This window comes from Grammomys surdaster, unplaced genomic scaffold (genome assembly GCF_004785775.1).
Source record: "Grammomys surdaster isolate TR1022 unplaced genomic scaffold, NIH_TR_1.0 169, whole genome shotgun sequence".
Lineage (NCBI taxonomy): Eukaryota > Metazoa > Chordata > Mammalia > Rodentia > Muridae > Grammomys > Grammomys surdaster.
The window spans coordinates 6,117,577-6,142,420 of NW_021604617.1; the positions used below are offsets into that span (position 1 = coordinate 6,117,577).

At 44.0% G+C, this 24,844-nt stretch overlaps 1 protein-coding gene across 1 annotated transcript in view; it reads right to left on the bottom strand.

The window, feature by feature from the left end:
• Positions 1 to 20,570, bottom strand: part of Kif6 (kinesin family member 6) — a 303,671-nt gene extending 283,101 nt beyond the window's left edge. The window contains exons 1-3 of the mRNA XM_028766687.1: positions 20,505 to 20,570; positions 15,620 to 15,729; positions 11,561 to 11,635 (exon numbers count right to left, since the gene is read on the bottom strand). Coding sequence (XP_028622520.1) covers positions 11,561 to 11,635; positions 15,620 to 15,729; positions 20,505 to 20,570 — 251 coding nt within the window. The remainder of the gene's footprint in view (positions 1 to 11,560; positions 11,636 to 15,619; positions 15,730 to 20,504) is intronic.
• Positions 20,571 to 24,844: the final 4,274 nt, after the last annotated feature.

A 24,844-nucleotide genomic window follows, 5' to 3' on the forward strand; every position in this document is an offset into this window, starting at 1 on the left:
TCCTAGGAGTCCCAAGCCAATGTATATGTATCCTTCCGCCTACAGCATGTATTTAGGGGATGGATCTGAGTGCAGGGCTTGAGGAAGCAGAAAGTGGAGTCAGACATCCAGGAGTTGGAGATACAGACACTTGTGAGCTGCCCGGCTTGGGTGCAGGGAGCATGAACTATGCTCTGAAAAAGCAGTGAAGGCTCTTTGCCACTGAACCCCTGCCCCAGCCGTTCTGTGAGTTCAGATAGCACGTTCTCTGAGGAGCCACAAGAGGCAGCCTGCAGGGAGAGAACACGGGTGAACGGGATGTAGAAAGTCGAGGGACCCAAATGCACAGACGCAGCTTCAGCTCCTAAGGCACTGAAATCACGTGATGGCTTAGAGCACTTTGACCCAAGTGAGCATGTGTCATCTTTCACTATGTCATACAGACATTAACGATTGTAAAGATGCACTCGGCCGTACAGATGCTCACAGTCAGCACAGCCTCATCTTCTTGTTGCTAGGTCAACAGTAGGGAAGGAGAGAAGTGTTACAGGAGACGACAGAGGCTCCTCTTACAGTCCCTCAGAAGCTCCTGGAGTTCTTGCCTCTAAGCCAAACCCATGAAGGAAGTGTTGTCGGGTACACCAAGATGCATGCCCCAAAGCTGCAGGCTTCTGTCACAGAATAAAATGTTCAAGGAGGAAAGGGAGACTATCCAATCATTGTAAGTACACCTAGTTGGATTGCATCCGCTGTGGGAGGTTTGTACAGTTAGGATATTTTTAATTTTGCATTAGGGTACACTCCACGAGGAAGCATCTACAGACATACTGATAGGAACAGAGGTACTATCTGGGTAGTTTGTGAGCCAGATGGTTACATGATCTAGAATATCTTTTCAAACTTCTTTATTTTTTGAGAGTCTCATACGTGCACGCAATAAAATACCATATCTCAGCTCACTTGTCAAAACGAACAACAGACTGAGAGAGAGAACCAAGATCAGAGTCAAACTTCATGAGCTAAAAAGCAAGAAAATCAATGAAACCCACACAGGACAATAACACAGAGAATCAATGAGAAGATGAAAGATAAAAAATCTGACAAATTCTTAGCCAGATTAACCAAGAGAAAGAGCAGACCCAGATTACTGAACCTAGAAGTGGAAGGAGAGCTGATGCGGCAAACCTCAAGGGAGTAGAGAAATCTATGAGGACAGGATTCAGAGCCTTGGCCAAGGAGTTTCCAGTGTGACGTCATACTGAAGGGGTGTGCTCTGAAAATGAGGCCAAGTCAGACATTAAGTGGCCCTGCAAGCTGCAGAGCAACACAGGCACAGCAGGTGAGGAGAGCCTGGTCCAGGAGGGCGGCAGGACGGAAGAGGCAAGAGGGTCAAGGGCCTGGAGCGGGAAGAGTCTCACGGACGGACACAGGACTGACTGACTAGATCCAGACTTTCTCAACATTGCTGCTGATGACTCCTCTGATGACCCAAGGAGTCTGTACAGCCTCAGGTAACACAAACCTAATACTTAAGTTGGATAGGTTGTGAGTTGAGCGTGGAGAGGGAGGATCTGGAAAGACTTGGGAGAGAAGGGGCAAATTGGCTCAAAATACACTGCATGAATTTCTCAAAGAATTAACAAGAAGATACCAGGGGAGTGGAAACCATAATCGGAATATAGTGTATGATGAAGTTTTATTTTCAATAAAAGAAAAAAAATCAAAGAATTAACAAAATATTATTTTAAATTAATAAAATAATTATAAAAACGAAGCATTTATTGATAATTGATTTTATACTATTATTGAGTGTGTGTATGTGCATGAGTGTGTATGTGTGTCTGTGTGAGTGAGTGAACATCAGAGGACAGCTTTGTGGAGTCAGTTACCTCCTTCCATAGATGCACCTTTACCTGCCAAGATACCTCAACAGAAGTTTATTTAAGAACAATTCTTTGGCATACATACAATTTTGGTATTTATTAAAGGTAAAAACCATATTTGTATACAAATGAAAACGATGTGTTTGTGTAATGATGTCTTAGCTGGAAATTTGGCACCAGGGAATAGAGATCTCCCGTGGCTTTCCGAGTTATCAATACATTGACTAGATGATCATCAATTCTGAGTGTGCCAATTCTGCATAAATATGCACTTCCAAACGGCAGAAGCATGTTTATAGACATTCCGGAAAGTTTGTCCTAACCTAGATAAGGTTAATTTAATGGCCTGTTTTTATGAAACTCAGATCTAATTTAGTATACACAAAGATGCTCAATTCCACGCTGAAAGTGACAACAGGAAGAGCTCAGCCTTTGTTTTCAATAATGAAAATACTGTGGTTTTATAAGAGCAGAAAGCTATGTTTGCTCAGCTAAAAGATTGCAGTGTAGCTGGCCAGTGGTGGCACATGCCCTTAGTCCCAGTAGCTTGGGAGGGAGAGGCAAGCAAATCTCTGAGCTCAAAGCCGGTCTGATCTACTCATAGAAACTTTGTCTCAAAAAACAAACAAACCCAAAAAGAAACCAAAAACAATTACAGTGTATAGCTCCACTGCAATAGTCTCCATGTAGGCAATGAATGGCCTGAAGGCAGACCTGATGTAGATCGCTTATGTTGTGTGTTCAAAGCAAGGGCTGTTCAGAAGACCCATGATGCAACGCACGTAGCTACAGTGAAGCCATGGGGTGGAACACAGGCCAACGCTTCCAGAAACCTGTGGGAATCAGCAAGCCTGTGAGTTTTACTTAACTAATTACCAGATGTCTTTTACTGTTGCCAGTTTCCCCAACTCTCAGAGTCAGCAACAAGATCTTGCAGGAGGTCTCTACTCAGATTTCCGACCTTCTGGGCTGAATGGTGAGGATGAGGGTGCAAGTGAGGTGAGGGAAAAGGACTCAGGTTAACTTCAAAGTGACAGGCATAAACACTGCCTGGGACAGGAACTGGGGTGGGGGTGAGGGGCTGGGACGGGAGATGGGAAACCAGCAAGAGGGAGGAGGCGGGAGACAGATGGAAGTAGCTGCAGGCAAACGGAAATGCAGCCTGGGGCCAGGGTCACTATCTGCACAATTCGGCCCACTGGTGCAGATTAGAATTTCAACAACCACAAGGTGTATGGAGACACGACCACAGGCCAAACATAGGAAGTAGAGACATCAGGAAAGAGTGCATGATGGTCATTTAAGTTTGCCTTTCAGACACACATTGGATGGATTTTAGTATAGTGTGGCCCTTGCAGTGTGTTTACCTGTGATTCATGTTTAACTGACTCTCCTGGGTTATCATTTACTAGTTTTTACAAGCCCAGTTGGCCTTGAGCCAGAACAGGCAATTTTGAAAGAGGCACACGGAACCAAAGGTGGAATCCCCCATGGCAAAGGTAGGTAAGAGATACATTTGGACAGGAGGGGAAGACAGGCTGAGGACAGAAGAAAGTTTGACAGCAGAGTGGGAGGGGCTTACCCATTGGAAGCCTTCTGAATGAAGTCAGCATCAGACACTGTCAGAGTGGGATGCATCTGAGTCTCAGATCTACTGAGTATGCAGAACCTGATGGCTGATGGCTGATCCCACTCAAGAAGGGGAGTTTAAAGGTCCAGAAGTCCCTTCCAACCTTAGTTGGCTAATGTTAACTCTCAACTTGATAAAATCAGATTCACTGTGGAGATGGGTCTCTGACGTTGCCTATGCCCTTCCTGTCAACCCAAAGCACAGGTGTAGCTGCAAGGCTGTCCCTCCCCCTTGTCATCAACCCTCTATTGTTATTAGTATGGTCATTGCCATAGGCTTGGTTTTTGAATGAGGATGACTTAGAATTATGTAATCTAGGCTGGAGATGAACTTGAGGTCATCCTCCTACCTTTGTCTCATACATACTGAAATTCCAAGCCTGAGCCACCACTCTGGCTCTTTTCATTATATTTAAAGTTAATAATCAAATTTTAGCATCAAACCTACAATTAATTTTGGCTAAGAACATTAAGTAACTCATTATTCGGTTACTTTCTTGGAAATCCAGATTTGGTTGTTCTGATAGTAATATTTCCCTTTTCAGACATGGGGACAACACAAGAATCTTTCCGTAGAATCTCCTCCATTGAAGAAGCAAAGACTAGGGGGGCTGAGGGATGGCTCAGTCAGCACAGCACCACACAAGCATAGCCGCCTAAATTCAGATCTGAAACATCCATGTAAAAAATCAGGTGTAGCGATGTGCACCTGAAATCCTAGTGCTGGGTGGAGTTGAGCAGAAGAGTACCTGGTCAACTGGCCTAGCAAACAGGTCAGTACAGGTTCAGTGACAAACTCAGCTTCAGAAAATAATGTGGACTTCCGGTCTGGACCCGAGTATAGAGCAGGTCCCAGGCAGCAGCTCTGTACCCAACCTCAGAAAACCGAGAGAAAGAGGGCCTCCCAGGAGCTTTAACTCGGGCAGCATCCCAGGTTAAAATGAATCACCCGTGATGTCTGCTATTAGAAGTTCTAATCCACATGCTGGCCTCCGAAATTATACTACTCAGACCTTTGAAGGGCCACTGACAAGAACATCAAACAGCTAGAGATTGACATCACTAATCTGAAGAAATCCCTCGTTTCGCTGTCTGAAGAGACCTCCTAAAATCACAAAGATCCTTATTGGACTCAATTTACTCTATCACAATAGAAAAGGCTGTGTACAGCTCTCGATTGTGTACAGCCCTTAAAGAAGAATGTTGCCTTTACATAGACAAGACAAGGAGGGTTAAAGAGAGCATGAAATACGTCAGTGAAGGCCCTGAGAAAAATCAGAGAGAGAAAGAGACAGATGAACGCTGGTACAAGAATTGGTTTTCAGCCTCTTCAAGGTTGTCAACCCTACTTCCTCCCATCTTGGGACCATTATTTGGGTTCTTTTTGCTTATTTCTGCTGGTCCCTAGGCCTGAAATAGGTGGACTAACTCTGTAATACAACAGATAAATAATTTGGTAGCAAAACCTACTCAGATACATTATCATAAGTTAGCTATGGAGGACCACGAGACTCAAGATGAGGTAGTTACTTTATACAGGGAGTTTCCAAAACCCATCTCCACCCAACCTATAAGGGGGGACTTCTGCCCCTAGACCAAGCAGAGAGGGGCCACCCAGAACCCCCTCTGACAGGCGATCTGAATTCTTGCTTAGGCTGTGAGGCTAAGCACTGCAAGGGAATATAAATAAAAGATAAAAATATCTCTCTGGGTTCCCTGAGGGACAAGCCTGACTGCATAGGGGTTGATGTCAAAAGTATCTCCTCTCCAGGAAAAAGACATCGGGACGGGTATGGCCCTCATGCCTCACTGGACAACGACAGGGGGACCGGAGCCATTACAAGGTCCCCTTCAATTACTGGAGGTCAGGCCTCTATCCCAGCCTTCGCAAAATTAGAATTGCCACAGCCCTTCTATACTTAGAGAAGGGAGGAAATGTCAGGGGCAGCCCTGCTTACACACTGAAGGCCTAAAATCAACCATAGGCCTAAAATCAGCAATAGGCCTGTCATACATGTATACTAACACCAAGTCTTGGGTCTCAGTGGAAAAACACTGAAACAGATGGCTATAAGCTAATGTAAACAGGCAGCTTTTGTGGAAATCTACAAGCCTGAGTAGTCATAGACCTTGTAAATAGGTAGCCTTGGCAGATAATACCAACTTAGATAAGGACAAGCAAGTCATAGGCAGAGTCATAGTGACTTGTCCCCTGAACCTTCACCCAGCCGATACCCGGTTCTGAAGATATCTGTACTCCCCCGAACACACACACTCCAGTGTCATCCCCTTCCCCACATCCTGCCTTTCTGTGTTTACAACCCCTGTGTGAATGAATTACGATTTGAGAAAAAATAAATTATAAAAAAAAAGAAAAGAAAAGAATGTGGAGAGCAAGAGGAAGATAGCAGATGTCACTCTGACCCCAACATTCATGTGTATCACCACATACAAGTGCACACACAACAACACATACAAAGGCATTACAGAATATACTATATACACACTTATCACACACACACACACGCAAGTCTATCTTTATAGTACATAACAGGTGTGTGTGTGTGTGTGTATGTGTGTTGCTGAGAACTGAATTTAGGGCCTCATATATGCTAGCCAAATGTTATTCCACTGAACTGTATCTCTAGCCCACAATTCAGTTATTTTATAAAAGAATTTTCCTAGTTAAAATAATTGAAGAAAACTTGGTGTTCTCATTATAAAATAACACCAGATTAAATCAGAGAGGGAAAAACAGGGAAATACTGATTGTCTGAATTCTATTTCTTGGGCATGAATACAGATTAATAACTATGCATGTGAACCCCTGAAGAGCCATAGATGAAGGATATTTAGTCATGAATAAAAATAATCCTAACAAAACCAGCCAGGGACCTAAAGCTGGAGAGGCAACAACACTCTTCAGCAAATACACACTGTACCCTTTAATGTAGTGGGCTGGTCTGATGCTGCTTGTATTCTAATGCTAAATTAGAATACCTCAAGGGGTGGGTGTCCCCAATGAGCAGATCCTCACTTACTCAAGTGATGCCATGTTTAACTGGTAAATAGCCTGTGACTGGGCAGTTGGGAGAGAAAGGTGGGACTGGAGGTTTGGGAAAGAGGGTTGCAGGTGGAGAGAGGTGGGGAGAGGAGGAAGCCACCATGAAGCAGAACCTTGTGGCCAGGAGAAACAGCAAGTAACAAGGGATGTTATGACTGGGCAATAAGTTAGTACAGTCCTAGATCTGCCCAATCTGGACATATAGCCTATAAATAAAATATCTGGATCGTGTGTCTTTTCTATGGGCTTATTTGATTGTAAAGTCTTACTACAGTTAACACTAAGATGGAGGAAAAATGGGGCCTCAGAAGAGATAAATCTCCTTTTAAAATAAATATTTATTTAATTATGTGTATGTGGGCACCTGTATGTGTGTATGTGCAGATGGGTGCAATGCCCAAAGAGACCAGAAGAGGGCATCGGAGCACCAGAGCTGGAACTAAAAGCAGTTGTGAGCTGTCATGCCCGTGCTGGAAAGTGAACTTGGTTCTCTACAAAAACAGCAAATACTCTTAACTGCTGAGCCGTCTCTTCAGCCTCAAAATAAATATTCTTAACAAGTAACCATTCATTAAGCCACTGAGAGGTTTTGTTGTTGTTTTACTCTGTCTTCATTTTTAAAACCAAGTTTTCAGTGTTCTGAAAGTCTTTTATAGCTGAAAACACATAACAATCAATCACATACACACACACACACACACACACACACAGCCCCATGAGCACACAGTGAGCACGTGGCTGCACAATGGGAATTCCTATAGATTAAAATCAGTAAAACATAAAAGCGTTAGGTGTGAACAATTTAAAGACTGGAGGATGTGATTGGCCTTTTTTGTGACAAGGAAGGTCCCCTTGCTGGTCCGTGTATAATTTGGGCTCGGATGGAGACCGTGTGTTTATCTAGCAGTTTCAGACATCACTAATTCCACAGGTATCTGCTGGATACCTACTGGGGAGACTGCAGCAGGTGCCTAGAGATACCCACAGATAATCCCTGATATGACAGCAGAGGCGACAGACAGTGGACAACACACAGTGGACAAGGAAATGGCCTTTCCGGTGACAAGTGCCATGGATGAAATATACAACAGGTAGTGGAGAGGGGACATCAGGAATGCCATGGTGGTGAGGGAGGGCACATAATTTTAACAAGGGTGGCCAGGGTGTACCTTCTTAGGAAGGTGACATATGAAGAGAGACTTGTTATGGTATAGATATATGATTTTGCTGTTTTCTTTTTAGTTCTGTATATGTTTGTATGTGTCAATCCTATAGACCAGGTTGGCCTTCAATTAGGGAATTCCTGCCTCAGCCTTTTAAGGACTAGAATTAGAGCCTGGGCCTGACACATCTCTAATATAATAGTCACTGAATGGTGCCAAGTGCACCATTAATCTCAGAGGCAGGCAGATCTCTGTGAGTTTGAGACTAGCCAGGTCTACATGGTGAGTTCCAGGCCCACCAGGGCTATGTAGTGAGTCTCTGTCTCAAAATGAATGAATGAATGAACTTGATTATTCCACTCAGTGCGTGATGAATAAGGTTTAAATCACATGGTCTAAGTCTTTTCTTCTGATGGTAGTTATACAGAATGAAGAAGTTTTAGGGACAAATGAAAGAACCATCATTTGAGCTCGTGGAACTGTGACTGACTGTGACATATGGGGCTGTCAGAGACTGTGGACATGGCTCACAGAAAGGAAAACTCCTGGAATTGGGAAGTTAAAGGGAAACTTTGCTTTTACTGCTCCCTCTACATAGAACCCCAGCCAGACCCGCATCTCAGCCTGCCCCATCTTGAAGTCCCGGGGAAAGGGGGGAGGGGGGAGGGGACGGAGATCTGAGTCACATGGTTGAACCATGCTGAGAGGGAGGTGGGATGAGGTTGGAAAAAAAATGACCTCTCGGCATGACGAGCGGCATCCACGAGTTTAGCAGGGGTGACGGAGGCTAAACGTGTGATGAGAGCAACACAAGGTCCAATCAGAGGGAGGGGGAGATCTGCGCATGTCTCACGTCTATAGCTCATTACTGTGTGGTCTAGCCAACGGCCGTCAGATGCCCAGCGTCCTCCCTTCTCACTTAAAGCAGGAGTCATATCTGAGACTCCACGGGATTCTTACATGAACTGAGTGAGATTCTCCACAGGAAAGTGCTCTGAAGCAGTCAAGGCACTCCGTTTCACTCATAAATGTGTTCTTAGCGTTATCTAACAATGGCAAGTAATATGCTGTAAATTCTAACGCAGACCCCAGGGCGGGTATAAAATACAAGCTCAAAATTTAGAGAAGGACAATTTATGCCAGGTGAGCTCATGTTCCTGTTTGGGTCTACAAGTGACAAAGAACTGGGCAAACTCCCAGGCTATTTAACGTGTGTCTTAAGTATGATTGTGCTATGGACAGTCAGCTACAAACCCAAATACTGGAGTAAAAGTCTTGCCAGTTGTTGTCCATCACTACCTATCTGTGTCCTTCCCAGAAGGACTTGTCTTCCTTTAGCCTTCACTGTCTATCAATCCTTGGAAGGACAGTAATGGCTAGAAATATCCTGGAGTCATTTGTGAACATAGCATCATCTTCAGATAAAGATCTGAAATAAAGAAAAGCTGAGGAAAGGGGCGGGGTCCACAGTGAGGACTAGAGATGAGGGAGTCAGTAAAGGAGAAAGACCCCAGTCCCTCAGGAAACAGAAACGAGACTCCCTCCATGAATGAGTGGAGGTTTCCAAATAAAACACAAAGGCTACAGGTCCGAGGGATGGTTTAGTGGTCAGGAGGACTTCCTGCTCTCACAGAGGACCTGAGTTCCGTTTCCAGCACCTATGTGTTTACTGATGACTGTCCGTATATCCAGTTCTAGGGAATCCAATGCCCACTTCTGTCCTCTGTAGGTACCTACACACATGTGTGTGCTCATATACATATACACAAATACAACTTTTTAAAATTAAATGCAAGACTATCTCTCTGAAAAAATAACCTAACTCAAATGATTACTGAAAGAAATGTAATTTCAGCTATGTTTGATGTCTGATTGGGTCCACCTGAATTCCATTCAAAGAAAGGCTGCCTGATTGCAGTTAAAGAAGAAATAGTTAAAGTCTGTTTGACTGTATTTTATCAGAGAAGGATGACTGTATGAGACAGAGAGAGCTTGCTTTGGGCAAGATCCACAACACAGAAGTGTGAGGGACAAGGTGTGACAGTGGACTTCCCCCAGCATCCCCAAGATAGTGATATGAGCTACTGGACTAGAAAACTGGCTTCATTTAGCAGACATAAGTGTCATCTGTAAAGATGAATGAATGGTCACTGATGGCTTAAGTATCAGAAAGCAGCCTGATTAGCAGTTGCTCTCAGTGAGATTCCACACAAAGGCCCTTATGTTTGCCGAGGCCATGACTAGTCCTTACTAGTGCTTCTCAACCTTCCTAATGCTGTGACTCACAAACATAAAACTATTCTTGATGCTACTCTGAAAGTGTAATCTCGCCACGGTTATGGATAGTAACACAAATAGCTTTGGACACAGAGGTTTGCGAATGAGATCATGACCCACAGGTTGAGAACCACTGATCTAGGCCCAAAGAGACTTTGCCAAGATACATCGGTATGTTTGCATCTGATTGTCCAACACCATTGTGCTGATTTCATTACTACACTCACCAGCCTGGAACTGTCTGGGTATATTAAAACGGATGGCCCTAGAAAGTAAGGACCAAGCTTTGACCACGCTGAAGAGGAGTAGAGCCCACCATCATTAGGCCTCCTGAGCATCATCCTGTAACCTTATTCTTTGTTCACCTAAGTATTTGAAATACTGGTGGAAATAGCTCAACGGGTAAAGTGTTGGTTTGCCACATGAGAATGGGAACCTGAGTTCAGATCCCAGCACTCCTTGGAAGCCCAGCATAGTACCTCACGCTACCAGCCCTATCACTGGGAATGAAACAGGCAGATCCTAGGGTCTCACAGGCCAACACAATCTTCCTGGAATGGTGACTTCAGGCTCAATGAGAGATTGTCTCAAAGAATGAGGTAGAGGAGCCATTGAAGAAGACATCTCAATGTTGACCTTCAGTGACCTCTAGTTTCCACACTCCCAAGAACAGTTGAGTTCATGCATGCTCACACACAAGCATACACATTTATGCACATGTGCACGTACAGGCAAGCACATGCATACGCACAGACGAACACATGTACACAAACACATATGTATGCACACGTGCACACGTGCACACAAACACATATGTATGGACATGTGCACACACATGCACACAAACACATATGTATGGACATGTGCACACACATGCACAGGTACCTATACACGTTAACATGCACACTCACACAAACACGTATGCATACAAGTGTACACACACATATACACCACACAGACACACATGAAAATTAAAATCATAGTAACAATAAAAGAAATATTGAACCAAGGAAAGAACTGAAATGACAGATGGAAAGTCATCTATTCCCACATCAATAGCCACACCATTTTGAGCAGTGTTAGCATGTATAAGCCATGATTATGGAACCTATCCTTATGTTGTTGTTGTGTGTCTGTGTGTGTTTGCATATTAGTATGTGTACATGTGTGTGCAGGTGCCCTTGAAGGCCAGAGAGGTTTCAAATCCTTGGAGCTGGAGTTGCAGGAGGGTTTGGGCTGCTCAGTGGATTCTGGAGACTGAACCCTGCCCTCTGCGAGTGCATAAAGCACTCTTAAGCACTGAGTCATGTCTCCAGCCCCACACTGGACCTTTTAAAAAGAGACTAAAAGAATAGCTAGTCTGTCCTCATCTCTGCCTTGCTTCAGGGATCCCAATCTGAGTCCAAAACAAACAGCTATTAATAGAAATAATTCATGCTATCACCGTTTCATGCCCTGAGGCCCGAGTGTATGACTGATACATGGAAGCGAATTACTACAATCACTCGAGGATTGAACACAAGATGAAAAGCCACAGGCCCAGAACAGAGCCTGGGAAATCCTACCTCTCGGCGACTGGTTTGGCAATGATCTCGAAAATGATGTCTTGCTTAGCTTCTTGGTCAAAAATCCTTTGAAACCTGCAATATGAAAATGTTAATTACCTCAAGGCCAAGCCTTTCAATGTTATTGGATTAGTGGATCTTGTTTTCAGAAACACGTTTGTAAATGACCCGCAGTGACATCACCGGGCTTACCTAACCTAACACAATGTTGGCTCTGTCATCTCTCACACTGTATCATTGTATTCTTGCTCACAAATGGTGGGTAAACAATATGGCTTTGACAAGATCTGTACAACTGTCCCCCTCTGAAAAAAAATCACACCAGCTTTGAACCAAATAATAAACTGTGTATTTTTAGCGCTCAAGAGAGACAGTGTCTGTGGCTGGCATCAGAATCAAGCCTCAAGAACTGCATGGGTTGGAAACCCATGAAGGGGATGGAAAAGGCTTCTAGACTCCTGATGCCTGCCCCTGTGAGGAAGGCATGCCCGTGTGAAGTGTGTGATCCTCTGAATGTAAAGCAGAGACTTCAGTTTACTGTCCATGTACTAGGTACCTTCTCCTACGACTGGCTTTAGGGTGCTGCTGTCTCATTTATTTGCCAAAGATTCAAAAGTCAGAAACCACTCATTTCTCTGCAGAGTCAGGTCTGTATCAGAGGGGCAGGGATGGGAGATCTGAGAGATGGCAGTGTGTCTGTTTCATCCTGCCTGCAGAATCACTTTCAAACTTCACACAGGATTGCCAGCAAGGTAGAACACTCTGGAGGGACCACATGTTCTCTCGTAGTCGGGTGAGGTGCTGGCAGCAAGTGCAGCCCCCAGTAAAAGAGAATCTTTCACCGAAAGCGCTGACTAGCATAATTTTATACTTGCGTGTATTTAAATTTTTCTGTGTGTGTCTGCATGCTTATGTGAATGCTGGTGCAGCTACATGCATGTGAGTGTGTGTGTGTGTATGCATGTGTGTGTGTGTTTATATGTTTGCAGGTACAGCTGCATGCATGCTAGAGAAAGACACAGAGAGAGAGACAGTCTGTGTGTGAGAGAGAGAAAAAGAGAGAGACAGACAGTCTGTGTCTGTCTGTATGTCTGTATGTCTGTGTGTGTGTAGGTCAGAAGATTACCTTGGGTGTATTTCCATTTTGTGTTTTAAAAGCAGTATCTTGCTGCCCTGGGATTCTCCAAATAAGCTAGGCTGGTTGGCCATTAAGCCCTAAGGGTTTACCTGACTCTACTTCCCTGATTCTGGGATCATAGCATGTCACCCCATCCGGACTTTTAAAATGTGGATTCCAGTCAATGGTTGGCAGTTCCCTCAATCTCTGCTCCATTTTTATCCCTGTCCATCTTGTAGGCAGGACAAATTTTGGGTTGAAAGTTTTGTGGGTGGGTTAATGTCCTCCTTCCTCTACTGGAAATCACACCTAGCTACAGGAGGTGGCCGCTTCACTCTCAATAACCCTGCTGGTGACCCAGGGTGGAGTGGTACCCAAGGGAAGGGGTAAAGGGAGAAGGAATTTGTAAGGATGGGACTGAGAGAAGAGAAGGTACGGAGGGCCACGATTGGGATTTAAAGTGAATAAATAAATAATTAAAATAAAATATGGGTTCCAGGGATCAAACTCAGGTTCTCGATATTTCAAAGTAAGCACCTTTCAACTGAGATCTTTTCCCAGCACCTTACTTTAAAAAAAAAAGTTGAGAGGATACAGTCTTTAAAATAAAAACTTTCAAGCAATACTTTTGAGGGCATCTTAAGGAACTTACAGGGTGGCCGTAGACCTCAAGTCAACTGTCCGTATTGAACTAAGGTAGCAAGACTGTGTGGGACATATAATACAGTTGTTACCGTCGGGATGTTCTGATGCATGCCCAGAGGTAAGATTAGAACTATAAAACAGAAAGCAATGTATCACCAGGGACCAATATTAACTTCAAAGGATCCCTAGGGTTTATCAACCTTCATTCAAGATGAGCAAATGGTGACTAGTCCAGAGCAGTGGTTCTCCACCTTGCTAATCCCGTGACTCTTTAATACAGTTCCTCATGTTGAGGTGACCCGAACCGTAACATGAATTCCATTGATACTTCATAGCTGTAATTTTGCTACTGTTATGAATTGTGTAAATATCTGTTTTCCCGTGGTCTTAGGCCATCCCTGTGAAAGGGTTATTTGACCCCAACAAGGGTTGAGACTCACAGGCTGAGAGCCATTGGTCTAAGGGCGCAGGAGGCAAATGTTTACATGAGGTGGTAGCATTTGCTGTTAGTGTGTCTGAATCACTGCTTCACACCCTACACCAGCATGGCACACAGGTCCACAGAACACACGGCCACCATGCAAGTGTGTGCTCTAAAGAGCTGGGGTGACTCTGATCTCATCTGGTATTGGATCAGCTCTCCTGCAGGGCCTCTGGGAGGCTGTTGCTGCTGAATGGGCCTCTCTGGCTTCTTTCATCTGGTTGTTGGTGACCTTGAGTCAATAAAGCATTCTCCGCCACACTTCCCTGAGGACTAGGAATTCCATCTAATCAAGATGTGCCAGGAGCCTTCATGATGACACGGAGTCACCACGGAATAGATTCTGAAAGGTTCCCTGTACAAGGTTCATTTTGGCCAGCCCACCTACTGACTTACTGATTTCACAAATACATCTCAAGGGCCTCCCACATGTTAGGTCGTCTACCAAAGTTTTGATTAGATTGAGATATAATTTTAGAGTAATACCCACAAAATGTATTGAATCCCTTGGGCCCTCCCTATGTGATATCATGTGGTCAGAGAGATGGCTCAGCCGTTAAGGTTACGAGCACTTGCTGTTTCTAGAGAGAACCCAAGTTCAGTTTCCAGCACTTTGTAGGGCAGCTGCAACTATGTCTAAGGCCAAACCCAGGGGACCCAACACCCTCTTCTCACCTCCATGGGTACCTGTACTTATGTGTGTACACACAAACATATTTTTATACTAAATTTAATTTTTAAAAAAATTAATTTATTTTTTTAAAAAAATTGTAATCATTAAATCATTTAAAAATTATATCCTCTGGTCTTTAAAAGAATAGTAGAACAAGAAAAAAAAATCCAGATTTCTCTACTATCTACCTACTTCAGAATCAAACTTTATAACATACAAAGTAGTTGCCAATAATTAGAATAACATTTAACCCCAAATGTCCAGATTTTTGTCAATATAAAAAAGTTCCTGAGGTATTTTACATTCTCTCTACTTTTTTCATGGAATATTCAGAATAAATGAGTACTATACAGATTACCTCATTTCAGGATAGACACAATTCAAATGGATGTTCCAGGAGACGTTAGGTATGTACATGTGTGCCTGAGACCTGTGTATCATTCACATTACAAAGAAAGCCTAGCCTACCTAAATAACACAGAGCCTGGACCTTAACCTCTCACCTTTAATAACATTTACACATTCATGGACTTCATGCAGGGACTAACCCACAATAAGCAGAACAAGAAAATAATAACACTAGATACTCACAGAGAGCAAAACAAAGTGGAATCTGAGACTATAACTGTGTTATTTCTTTATTATCCATATGTGTATATATGTATTCATGTGTGCAGATGGGTACACGTGTTCACAATATATGTGTGGAGGTCAGAGGACAGCTTCACATGTCCATACTCAATGTTGCCTTCTGACCTCTGAGAAAGGACTTCTCAGTGGCCTGGAATTCTGTCAGGTTGGCTGGCTTGTGAGCTTACAGGGCTCCACCCGTCTCTGCCTCCCATCTTGCCATCCCTGGGATTTCAGGAGCATATTCTGTGCCCAGCGTTCAAATTTGGACTCAGGCTTCGAAGGCAAGCACTTTATGGCCAAAGACATCTCTCCGGCCCTGGAATATAATCTCAAACACAGAAGCCTACCTTTTAATCCTGGGATCAATAATAAACTTGAGGTCTGTGTACTGGATGAGATGGCCATATTACGCTTGCCATAGAAACGGGGCTGATGACCTCAGAAACCGACACAGGAAAAGCATTTTCTCAGTAAGGAAGCAGAAACAAAGAGGAGGGATACGACACTTACTTAAACTTGTAGCTCTCCCGTTTATTGTTCACGAATCCGTCTGCCAGGTCTCGGGGTAGGACAATTTCCAGGCTGTGTGTCAATTTTTCATCTTCATCTATGGAGTAAATCTGCAAACACAAGAACAACGGGTGGACCTAAATGGTAAAATTCCAGCGTGACCTCTGACCTGGGTATGATTAGCATCGTAATGGTATAAAAACTGTGCTTTTGTGACAAGACATCATAGCATGATATTCATAAAACATGTAGAATATGTATCATTTTACATATAATACATAAAGCCTGTATAATTATACATATAATGTTACATATAATATGTAGAACTCTCTTTGAACTGTCACTGGGCTCAAACAAATGCACTGGACAAAATAAGAGTTAAAAATCTAAACGGATGCTTGGATTAACTACCAGAAGCTACTTATGCAAGAGTTTGTTTTGGCTTGTGGGTCCTGTGGGAGAATCCACAATGGTGGGGGTGGGGAGATGAGGTGTAGCATCAGAGAGCCAGAGCACACAGCTGAGGGGTCACATCTTCAAACACAACCATGAAGCAAAGACAGTGACCTGGACGTCTGATAAAGCCCAACCCAGTGATGTACTTCCCCCAGCAGGGATCCAGCCTTGAAAGGTTCCATAACTTCCTGAAATAGTGCCAACAGTTGGGCCAAGTATTGAAATGTCTGAGTCTATGGGGGTGGGGGTGGGGGAAGATTCTCATCCAAACCTTCACAGTGCTGTATCCAGGCTGTGCTCATCTCTGGATGATCTAATATGCAAACTGGGTTGTGTGAATGCATCCTTGTCTTGAGTCTTGAAAGTCTTATGATAAGAACCACTCCCCTATCCACGAGAAATGTACATTAGGGGGAGCTACAAGTCCTAAGCACTTCTGAGCGTGTGTGAACCACAGACACAGAGACTCCGCTCTGAGGTCTGAGCTGTCTCCCAGGAGTGTGCAAGTCTGTGTTACATCCCCCAGAATCCCAAGTCTCAGGAACCTGATAAGTCATCTGGGTTGAAGAGATGTGTGTGCTTTCATGTCTTTGATGTCTTATGCATGTCATCAAAGCTCAGCCACTATTTGCTAAGTGACCTTGGAGAAATCACCTCCACTTTCCAGGTTAACACGGAAATAGAGGGTCCTAAAACCCCTAACAACAGTGCCATTTTCTGATTCGTGTCTCTGTTACCTACTCTTTTATTTCTTGGCCAGGAAAAGCAACACTCGTGCCTATAAAGAGACCCCGAGATTTAATGTCTACACACTGAACTCAAACTACCAGGTGTGAAGCCAGCCACCTCTCTCAGAATCAAAGGACCCTTATACATAAAGTTTGGGAAGCAGAATACCCAGCGTCCCTTGCAAGAGTCCTTGGGGGTGGGGCTCTAGTGATGTAATGCAAATGGAAGTATTTCGTAATGCACCATAAAAAAGGAAAATTCAAAAAGAGTCTTCTTGTCTGTCACCAGGAAATGAAATGCTTTCTTACAGGCAACACTTCCTGTTTAAGTTAGACTCAGAAGCATGACTAGAGGGTAAGTGTCACATTATTCCCCAGCGAAGGCCTACCTAAGTTTACAGAAAGTATGAATAACTCCCAAAGCAGATTTTTTTTTTTTAAATTTGAGACAGGGTCTCTCTCACTATGCAACCCTGGTTGGCTTGGAGCTTGCTCTGTTGACCCAGCTGGCAGAGAGCCACCTCGTGCTGCCCCCAACCCCAAGTGCTGGGAGAAATGGCCATGTGCCACCAAGCCATGGCTTAAGCAGATACTTTTTGAAACACACCTTACTTAAAACATGAAAAGCTCAAGTGAAAAAGTTATTTTGTGAAATAAAGTTTCTGAAAACAGAACAGGAAGGGGAGGCATTTGGGGATTCAGAACTTTCCGATTAGATTTTTTTCTTTCTCCCTAGAGACATTTAAAAACTCTGTCCTGTAGGGCATTGCTAGTTTAATAAATATGCAGCAAAAGAAAGGAACTGTATGCACAAAAAACACAGAACTACGCGGGGGTGACACACACGTTTAGAAAAAACAATCTGTATCTTGGCCTGGAAGCTAGAGACCTCCGTGGTTAACAGCGTTTGCCATTCTTCCAGATGGCAAGTTTGGTCCCCAGCACCCACAGCCACCAGCTCTAGGGGACCTGCTGTTCCCTCCTGGGCTCTCAGGTGTCTGTGCTCACCTGCACATACCTACCCAAAGACACTCACATAGTCAAAAATTTTAAGATAAAATCTTTACACACAATTGGTCTCTCTAGACACTCAGTAGTCAGAAAAGAAGGGACTGGGATAGGAAACAATTTCCCAGCACTGTGATGAAGACATTCTCCAAGACACTGAGAAGTCCTTAGAGAGCTAGGAGGTAGAACAGCACCTCAGTGGCCCTGGGTTCAAATCACAGCACCAGCACCATCAAAAAGAAGAAAAACCAAAATCCTTAGAACCAGAAACTTTAGTCTAATAGGGTGGCTATCAGCCTTTCTTTTATAAAGATTTATCATCTGAGATAGGACAGTTACTCTTTAGATGAAGCAAAGACAAAAACGCAGTTTGTGTCATCTTGTCTTTGTCGTTGTTTGTTCATTGTTCTCTCTCTTCCCTCTACCTCTCCCCTCTGCTGTGTGTGGGTGGTGGTGGTGGTGGTGGTGGTGTGTGTGTGTGTGTGTGTGTGTGTTGGGGGGTGTTAATTTTGAAATAGGATCTCAGTGTGAAGTACTGGCTGTCCCGGAACTCACTATGAAGACCTAGTTGGACTTGAACTCGCAGAGACCCACCTGTCTCTGCCTCCCTACTACTGAGATTAGAGGTGTGTGCCACCTCACCCAAATATATATATAAACAGAAACAAAAACAGGGTCTCATACAGTAGTAACCAACACTAGCACGGAGCTGACTAGGTGGCCCAGGCTGATTTCAAACTCACAGCAATCCTCCTGACTCAAGTCTCTCACCCAACCACTACCACTGAGTGCTGGGATTTACAGGTATGCGGCACCAGCGAGGCCTACTCTAGAAATGTGTATGATTCGGTATACAATGCCTCAAAGAGTTAGATAGATAGTCATCGCAAAGGCTGAGGATCGGAAGGTCAGTATTACATGTGCTTTAGAAGGTCTCTGTGCAGGTGATTTCGAGGAGAGGTAGAGGCAAAGATACCCAGGGTTCCCTCCCTACTGTTTCATTTCTTTGAACAAACATGGCTAATATTGGGCCTGGAGAGATGGCTCAGTGGTTAAGTGCACTTACTGCTCTTACAAGAGGGACCTGGGTTCAATCTCCAGCACCCATGTGGCAACTCACATCATTTGTAACTCCAGTTCCAGGGAATCCAATGCCCTTTACTGGCCTCTGTAGGCACTGCATGCACATGGTACACATACATACATGCAACCAAAACTCTTGTACATATAAAATAAAAGCAAAATTTTAATGACTAATTTGTTTTTTGGGGGTAGGTATTTTCCTATAACTTCTTCTGAACGTTTTTCATGAAATAAAGGGACACTGCTGCTGCTGATGGCAGAGATATTATAATCTCCTTGTTTTAAGAACATAAATTACCAGAAGCAAATTCTAAATTATAAGATACTATAACGTTACAAGTTTATATACACCCAACACTGAGACAGAATAGAGATAAAACATTATTAACTATGCACTTAATCTACTCATTCATAAGTATGAACCGAATTGCCTGAAGACTCAATTTGGAGCCAGGAAAAAGTTGGGGGTTTTGTTTGTTTTTCTGAAGAGAAAACTTAATTTTAAAACTCCCTAATGAAAACCAAACTCAGTGCCTTGTACCCCACAAACAAGACCTGAAATGGGGGGGACGGCTTGTTGGGAAGCAGGTTTTGGTGGGAACGATAGAAAGATGAGAGGGAACATGGAGAGAGTTCAAAACACTTAAAGTTATTAATACAAATGTAAAATTAAAATTTAAAAGGCAGGAGTAGTGTAGAAAACCTTTAATCCCTGTGTTTAGGAGGCAGAGGCAGAGGCAGAGGCAGATGGATCTTTCTGAGTTCAAGGTCAACCTGGCATAGTGAGACCCTGCCTCAAGATAAACAAATAAATTAAATTAAAATTAAGTCAGTTACTGCTATTCACAAGCTGAGCACCCTGGCCATTTTACTTAACCTACCACACAGGTTACACATGAGGACAATGACAAGAGTCCCCAGCAGAGGAGCAGAAATAAGCCCGAAAAATCAACTAGCCAGTGGCGATCTCTCCAAACACAGTAACCTCTCTGGAGGCAGGGAGGGGACACCTGTCTTCACAACCTTGGTAAACTGCTGGATACAGTACACACCTCAGGAAGGCAGGTTAAAGCTTTTGGGGAAGCGGGACATGTTTCTTGTGTGGAGACACATGGCATACATAGAACGAACGCATGTCAAAACAAAACCAACAAAAACTAAACAAACAAACAAACAAACAAACAAAAAATTCCTTAGATGCTGCAAAACAGCAAAGCAGTTAGGTAAGAAACCCAGCAGCCTGTAGCATGCCACGAAATCAAGTGTACGCACTTGTCTGTAATTGTATGATTCTGCTTACGAGAGTGCACCATAATACTTGCACACTGGTTGCCTTATTGGGGTCAGGTCAGCCCCTGATGCGAGCTCTGTTTGCGGGGCTGGGAGGCAATGATCCAGAAGAGTGCAAGAAGCACCTGTGTGTGAGTGGGACACAGAGCTGGTGAGTGTGCAACAGGCCCACGTGCACGAGTGTGCTCGAGTGTGCTCGTGTGTACCGGCCGCGGGACTGAGGCTGTGGGCGGGCCCCGTCCTCCCTCGGGGCTGCAGTGTGCATGACCGCCCCGCGCAAGCTGCCCCACGCGACCCACACCCGGCCCGGTGGCCCGTACCCCTTGCTGTTGCTTCCGCACGGAGGGCTTCACCCGAGCGAAAATCTGGATCGTCTGCTTCACCATCACTAGTGGAGACTCCGCACTGACCCTTGACCTTTCAGAGTAGAGACCACCTAAAACTTCCTGCTCCCACCTCCTGCATACACCATTGCCCTAGCAACAGTAACCAAAGATGCTACCCAAGCAGCACCGCGGCTCCGGGTTCCCGCCTCCTCTACCTAATTGGTCGTGGACTAAGAGGAGGGGCTGAAGGGCGGGACCGAGCAGGGATCCGCGCGCATGTCCGTGGGAGATGCTCTTGGGACGCGGGTCAAAGGGTTTGCAATCCTGAGTGTGGCTCTTTTCTTAATAACTCCTTCCGCATTCCTTAACTCCTTTACGTCTCTCTGAAGTCAGTGTGCCGTTTATCACGCATTGCAGAAATGGCCTTTTTTGGTTGAGATTCCCAAGCTGCTCTGAATTCACTTGGAAACCATTGTGTGATAAAGCAGGTTCTCAACAGAAAAATCACAGCCCAAGGGCAACGGCAGTGCTGAGTTCCCTGTGAAGAGACTGCTTCCCACGTGAAACGTCTGGAAATGAGTTCCTGGGAGACAGCCTCTGAAAGCTTGTTCAACCTCCACTCACCAGGAGAATGTAAATTAAAACCAAACTGCAGTGTGGCACAGATTGATAGTGGCTGGTAACTTTGTGACGTACATACATAGGCATACACAGACACACCACACACATATATATACATGTCACATATGTCAATACATGGGACATATATGTATGTGACATATATACATACATACATATACACATGTGTGTGTGTGTGTGTGTGTGTGTGTGACAACACACATAGGTGCCAACGAAGATGGACAAGGGAGATGAATCACCCATGACTTACTGGGGAGTTCTCATCCACCAGGAACAAAATGCTCCTGTAACTCCATTTCCCTCGAATCTGATGCCTGCCTCTGCTCTCTGTAGGGGTCCTTATATATATGCACATTCACGTAAATAAATAAATAAATAAATAAATAAATAAATAAATAAATCTGTTTTAATTCAGTCTTTGAAAAGAGGGCACAAACATTTGAGTAAACCCTTCATTCATGAAAAGGATAATATGGCCGTTAAATAAACACATGAAATGGGTTCTGGATGTCATTAACACTGTAATGGCACACCTCTGTGCATATATACGCAGAGTCAAAACAAGGAAGGCATTTAACAGTACCAAGTGTTGGCACAGATGCAGAATATCTAGAGTTCCAATTGTAAGACAAGATGCACCCAGCACTTTCAAAAACAGCCTTGGAGTTTCTTATAAAGTTAAGCGTACCCACATCACATGGTCCAAAACAAAAGCACAGACACCTTGACAGGAATTTTCACGGCAGCCTCATTAACAATTGCCCAAAACTAGAAACAAAATAGTCAGTTCATACAGACAAACAGCTTGTGTGGTCCATATAGTAAAAGAGTGGACTCCAGGTACCTACAGCACGACTAAGCCTCAAATGTAGTATGTTCAGTGAAGAATCCAGCATCCACAGTTATGTGTGATCTAATGTCATACATACAATGTCCTAGATAAAGGAAACTCTAAGGATACAAAACAGATGAATGCTTGCAAAAGCTGGAGTAGGACGGGAAATTGACTGCAAAGGAGCATGGGAGGGCCTGGGGTGCAGTGATGGAGTGGAGTGCGCCTTTGAGTGTGTCTATGACGGGGTTCTGAGAGGGTTAGCAGAAGACCTCTCTGAATGCAGGAAGCATCCAATCCTGGACAGAAAGGAAACGGAAAGAAGAAAATGAGCTGAAGACCAGCATCCACCTCTGTCTTCTTTCTGATCTTCCCAGACGTGAGCAATCACCCTTACTTTTCAGCCAACACAGTCAGGAGCTGTTCTCATAGCTTGTGCCTGCTCCACCAAGACGAACCATAACCTCAAACCATGCACCAAAATAAAATGTTCCTCAAGATGCTTCTTGCCAAGGACTGGGCCACAGCAACAAGAAAAGTAATGACTAACACCTTCTCTCTCTCTCCTCCCTCTCTCCCTCCCCCCCCTCTCTCTCGTGTGTGTGTGTGTGTGTGTGTGTGTGTGTGTGTGTGTGTGTTTGTGCATGTGTGTGTGTGTGATGTGTGTTCATACAGACAAAAAACATATGACAACCTTGGCTATCATTCCTCAGGTACCATCGACCTTGTTTGCTGAGACAGTCTCTCACTGGCCTAGAACTTAACTAGTCCCTTGGGCTAGCTGGCCAGTGAAACCCAGGCTTCTACATGCCTTTATCTCCCTTACTCTGGGATTATAAGCATATGGCATCATGCCAAATCTTTTCTTTTTTAATATGTTCTAGGGCTAGAACCGAGACCTCATCTCTTTGCAGTAACCACTTTCCCTAGTTACAGTATGCCCCCAGCCCTGTGAATACAGCCTTCTAAAGAGCAGAAACTACCATTCTAGTGCTTAGAGGACATACTGAGATGTCAAATTCCGTAGCTCCTGGGGGTGTACCTGTGATGCACAAGCTTTAAATGGGCAGATGAAGACAATAGGCTTTGTGCTGGAACCCAAAAAACCCTAGAGTCTAACTAAAAGCATTCACACTCCAAATGGGAGAGGCATGGCATTGCCTGAAGACACCCTGTGTATGACTAGCAGTTCAACGCTGTTCCTGCTTGTGGTGTAAGTGGCTCCCAGGCCATGCCTCAGACAGCGTTCCTTAAATCCCCAGCAGATGGTTGTAATGGGAACACACAGGGGGCTCTGTGATTAAACCCCTAGCTTTGCTGTCTTTCCCTAACCGGATCTCTACTTTTTTTTTCCTTTGTTTTTTAAGTGCTCTTGTTTGTACCTTGCCTTGTTTAGATGTACTCAAGATCTTTTTTAACTGCTAAAGGACCTTTGAGCTCTGCAGTTGCCCAAATCTCAGATGACCACACCAAGGTAATAAGCTAGTGCTTCTCTGCTCCAGACTGTGTAAGAATTAGACCAAGCCTGCAGCGAATTAGTCTGTAGGCAAGTTGGTCGGGTTCCATCTGCTTGTTGGTCTTGTTTTTTTTTTTCCTTTGTTTTTTAAGTTGCAGCTGTAGCGCTAGCTTCAATACCACTTGAACCTTCTGCTATTCCGACCATAAAATGTATCGTTTTATTTTACACATCTCAAGAGGGACAAGCAAAAAAAAAATGTAGGCTAGTCATTTTGATGTAAATGTACACGCAGTTACCTAATTACAGTCAACTTCTTCCTCTCTTATGTTTTAATTTATGCCTTGAGGATTTCATACATACATACATACATTGTATTTTGATCAAATCTCCCTCCCACTTTCTCCCCTCCAACTCTTCCCATGCCCTTCCCCCGATTTCCCAACTTCATGTGTCCCCTCTTTTTTTTTTTTGGTTTTAAACACACTGATGCTCTTGGTGTATCCAGTATGTACATGGTGTAGGATCATTCACTGGAGCCTGGGGCAATCTTTCAGAAGCCAAGTCCCCAAAGAAGCTGACTGTTCTACCCCCAGCAGCCTCCATGGGACTTCTTAAGCCCCTCCCCACTCCTTGTTGGAATGCGGCTAGCTTGATCTTGTGGTGGAGTGACACAAAACAAACGATATTTTCTAGGATGGCAGGGTCATTGCAGGGTCATTGCATACATAAACTCGCAGAGGCTATGACCCTTCTCTTGTCCTGAAACCTCTTCATGACCATCTCCCTCCCCCTGCCCCATACACTCCTTATCAGGTGGGACAAGTATATCAATACCCACAGTTTCACTGACCCCAGTCCAGGTCTCCTGTTTATGACTTTCTCCACAAAGCATGGCCAATAATGAGAATTCCCTCACTGACTAGTAGATGACAATATGCATAAGATAGCAGTCATTTGATACGGACCGCCTTGCTGGCTGTGAATGTCCATAGGATAACGGACACTTTATAAATCATTAGTGTAGAGATTAAACATCTGATGGAAAGGCGTGGAAAGATGCAGAATCCACAGCAGATCAGTGGAGGATGCTCTCATTATAAATCTCCTGAAAGCTCAACCTCACCCATCTATCTTATGGGTGATCAGGACCAGAGGGAAGATCTTAGCATCTCTGGTCACAATAGCATTTGCTCCATTGTTTCTGAGCCAGTGGAGAATACACACAGCAATTTCTGGTACTCATTAAATGCTGAATAATAAAACATGCTTTTATACTGCCGAGCAGTGGTACCACAAAATCTGTAATATATAATTTCAGCAAAGAAATTTCTTTTGAGAATATGTTCAGCTAATTTAAAGCATGATTTCATTAACATAACCATATTTCCAAACACAGCAGAGCAA